The sequence below is a fragment of the Ictidomys tridecemlineatus genome, chromosome 2 (assembly GCF_052094955.1).
Source record: "Ictidomys tridecemlineatus isolate mIctTri1 chromosome 2, mIctTri1.hap1, whole genome shotgun sequence".
In the NCBI taxonomy this organism is placed as follows: domain Eukaryota; kingdom Metazoa; phylum Chordata; class Mammalia; order Rodentia; family Sciuridae; genus Ictidomys; species Ictidomys tridecemlineatus.
In genome coordinates, this window is record NC_135478.1 from 220,291,937 (window position 1) to 220,295,743 (window position 3,807).

Consider the following 3,807-nt stretch of genomic DNA (forward strand, 5'->3'; position numbering starts at 1 on the left):
CATGGGCTTGAAGCACTGCTGGAAGAAACACCCAAGCCGGGGAGGATCATGTTCAAGGGTGTGGTTGGAGGAGGTGGGCTCCTGGGGGCATGGCTTTGTCATAGATATTTTGTCTTGGTTGAGCAGCTCTCTCTCCCTCTCCCTCTCTCTCTCCCTCTCCTTCCTGGTGTGATGTCTTGAGCCATTTCCCTCCACCCAACTCTTCCACCCTCATGTTCTGCCTCACCTCTAGCCCCAAGGGATGGAGACAGCTGTCCATGGACTGAGACCTCTGACATCATGAGCCCCCAAATAAACTTTCCCTTCTCTAATTGTGCTTGTCAGGTCTTTTGGTCACAGCAAGTGGAAATGCTTTCTAAAACATATATTAAATATATATTAATAATATATATTCAAGTGTATAAAATGGTTATCTCTCTACATCTGATACCTAGAGATCTCTCTATATGATCTATCTATCTATCATGACAATGATGGAATGGGAAGAAGACCGTTCACACAGCCCAAGGATGGATGGAGTAAGGTTGGAACCCAGCTCCTCTGCCTCGATGCTCTGGTAACCAAGGCAACCTGCAGGCAAAACCAGAGGAGGCAAATCAGGGGAATCGGGTAGGTCCAGTGGTAACTGAGCCCAGGGGACATTTGCATCCTCCCTGAGCCATACCTTCTCTCTCTAGGAGAGCACAACCTTCCTGTCTTGCCCGAGCATCCTGCCCTCTGAGAAGCTCTGGCTCAGATGCAGGGCAGGACCACTCTTCTGGCACCTCCAGGAAGAAGTGAGAGCAGGCTGTGGGCAGGGAGGGACCCAGGAGCCAGGTGTCTGCGGTGACTGAGGAGAGCCCGAAATGCAGCCCGCACTGACAGTCTTCTTCATGCTGCTGTTGGTCCTGCTGTGTTTCCTCGGAAGCCTGGCCAACGGCTTCATCGTGCTGATGATGAGCAGGGAGAGGCTGAGACGGGGTAGGCTGTCGCCCTCCAACACCATCCTCCTTTGCTTGGGTGTTTCCCGTTTCTCCCAGCAGTGCTTTGGACCCGTGTACACCTTCAACTATTTCCTCCACCCGGTTGAGTTCACCAAAAGTCTGACCCGACAGATCGTTTGTCTGCATTGGGACTTTATGAACTCAGCCACCTTTTGGTTCAGCACGTGGCTCAGTGTCCTGTTCTGTATAAAGATTGCTAACTTCTCCCACCCCACCTTCCTCTGGTTGAAGTGGAGGCTCCCGGGTTTGGTGCCCTGGCTCCTTGTGGGCTCTGTCCTGATCTCCTTTGTCGTAACCCTCCTGTTCTTTTGGGGGAATCACAATCTGTATCAAGAATTCTTAATTAGACAAGTTTCTGGGAACATGAGCCACAGGGAGTGGAACCGGAGGCTGGAAACTGACTACTTCATGCCCCTGAAACTCGTGACAATGTCCCTTCCTTGCTCTCTCTTCCTGGTCTCCATTGTGCTGTTGATGAGTTCTCTGAGGAGACACATCCGGAGAATGCAGCACAGCGCCCACAACGTGCGGGACCCCAGCGCCCAGGCTCACACCAGAGCTCTGAAGCTGCTCATCTCCTTCCTCGTTCTCTATGCCATGTCATTCGTGTCTCTGGTCATTGATGCCACGGTCTTCATTCCCTCCGACAGCCCGTGGTACTGGCCGTGGCAGATCACACTCTACCTGTGCATGTCCATGCACCCCTTCGTCCTTATCCTCAGCAACCTCAAGCTTCGAGGTGTGTTCGGGAAGCTGCTTCTCCTGGCCAGGGGCTTCCGAGTGACCTAGGTGGCACAATCTCTGTGTCTAGACCCCCAGAAGAGACTCAGGTAAGGGTGACAGAACCAGGGCTCAGTGTGAAAACATCTTCACAGGCAGGAGACGGTTGGACGGTGCTGGAGTTCCCCCTCTGGGAAGGAGAGGAGGAGGAAGACCTGAGGATTCCCTAGGACTGCTTCCTTTCCTTGGGACTCTATTCCAAGGGGCCCCCATGAGCCCTGGAGAGCCAGTATTTCCCAGAAGTTGGAATATGAAAGTTTGTCCTGCTTTTATGTTTGTATCCCCCTTTTATCTGGAAGCCTTCCATTAAGCCTTGAAGAATTGGCCCACGTCATGTCTGCTGGCTACTGGAGAGTTAAGACAAAATGTGTGTCTAGGACAAAACTAGACGTGCCTGGAGAAGCAGCAGTGTCCCTGGGGAAAATGTAACCAGCACCAAGGGGGCCCCAGGGGACAATTCGCTGCGGCCAGCAGGGCCAGGGCTGGGAGTTCTAATCGCCCTTGACTCCGTGGACATCCTTCTTCTCCCGCGGAGCTCGGACTCCTTGGATTTAATTTTATGAAGGTCACTGGAGACCTTCTCTGTGCCACCCTGTCTCTTTTCTCATTAACATCTGCGGCGTTCTGCCTTTAATTCTCTCCTCTCTGAAGTTTTGAGCGGCAGCCAGACGTGGTTCATGTTTATTATTCCTTTAGAAAAAGACACATTTTGACTTTCTCCTTTTTCAAACTGTCTTTGGGAACTTCTTTTTTCTTCCCTCAAGCAAATGTCACAGCGTCACATCTGAATTGAATAAACACGTACTTTGTATTCAGAAAAACAAAGACTCAAGAATTTCATTTGGTTTGTCTAAACACTATTTTAATACTTTTTTTTTTCAAAAAAGAATCACCCTGTTTAATTTTATGTTTAAATATTGTTTTAAAATAATCTGCTTCAGTTACTTTCCAAATGTTTTGAGAAATAGTTTGTAAAGAAGTTTAATTTCATTTGGGTGTCTATAAGTTTTTGCTAAAGGGTGTCAATGTGAGAATTTCAGAGACTAGTTTGCATCTGGATTCCTAATAGGGATGTGTTTTAATCTCCTTTGAGGGTGCAAATAATCTCCCTATTGATTAGGGTATATGCTAAGTGGACACATGCTTATGAACTCTGCTCTTTGGCCAAATGACTCTACATTTCTGATTGAAAGATTTTCAATAGGTAATACATTTGCATGGCTAAAAATTCAAAATGTATTGAAGACTGTATGTAGAATATCTTCTTCCTGTCTCTTTCCTTCTGGGGCCTTCTTCTCTGTTTTATGTGTGTCCTTCTAGAGGTACTTTATTCTATACGAATCTCTAACTAATGAGCCAATCAAGGAAACTATATAGTGCTGTACTCTATACCACTTAGCACTAAGTAACCAACTAACTTATTAACTAACACTCCGTCGTTGCTGTGTCTTTCTACACGAATGGTTGTGTATCATCTTGAAGGACTCTGGCTTTCTCTCATACACGGTGTCGGGGGGGAACTAGGGAAAGTCAGTGTTATCAGTAGAAAAGCTACTTGGACCGTTACTTCTGGGGATGCTGGTCATGCAAGCAAGCTAATGGTGTCACTGCTTCTGCAGCCCCTTTTTCACTGGTGAATGGAGCACTACTGGGGTCACTGAAGAGATATGTGTCACTCGCCAAGTTGGCTGCCACTCGAAAACCCGCCATGAGGGAGAGGAGGCAGTGCTTGCTATCTGTCAGCCTGTTGCTACTGGACCACCCCTCTGAGACCTTCTCAATAAAGCTTTAGGCCTTGTGTACAGTCTCTGGGCATTTTCTTTGGTCTCATGGTAGCCTATCCCACTGCGTGACTGGGCCGTGGACATGCCAGAGTAAAGCCTGCTGTGGGGCAGGGTGCAGGGGAGATTTTCTTTTGAATAGAAGAGATTGGGCTTAGGTTCTGCTGTCAGGGAAGCTTTGTCTGTGAGCTCCCAGGCTTGTTCAGAAGGCCACAGAACAAGCTTCTGCCATACCCAGATGCCCCTCCCTTGTCTCTGAGTGA

At 48.4% G+C, this 3,807-nt stretch overlaps 1 protein-coding gene across 1 annotated transcript; it reads left to right on the forward strand.

Moving 5' to 3' along the window:
- Positions 1-845: 845 nt before the first annotated feature.
- On the forward strand, positions 846-1,772 carry LOC101965440 (taste receptor type 2 member 41). Its single transcript, XM_005326617.2, has one exon. It carries the CDS (start codon positions 846-848, stop codon positions 1,770-1,772), a length of 927 nt encoding a protein of 308 aa, XP_005326674.1.
- The last annotated feature ends 2,035 nt before the right edge of the window (positions 1,773-3,807 follow it).

Bases quoted from the DNA above. Each gene is read 5' to 3' on its own strand.
- LOC101965440 (XM_005326617.2), top strand. From the start codon at position 846: ATGCAGCCCGCACTGACAGTCTTCTTCATGCTGCTGTTGGTCCTGCTG.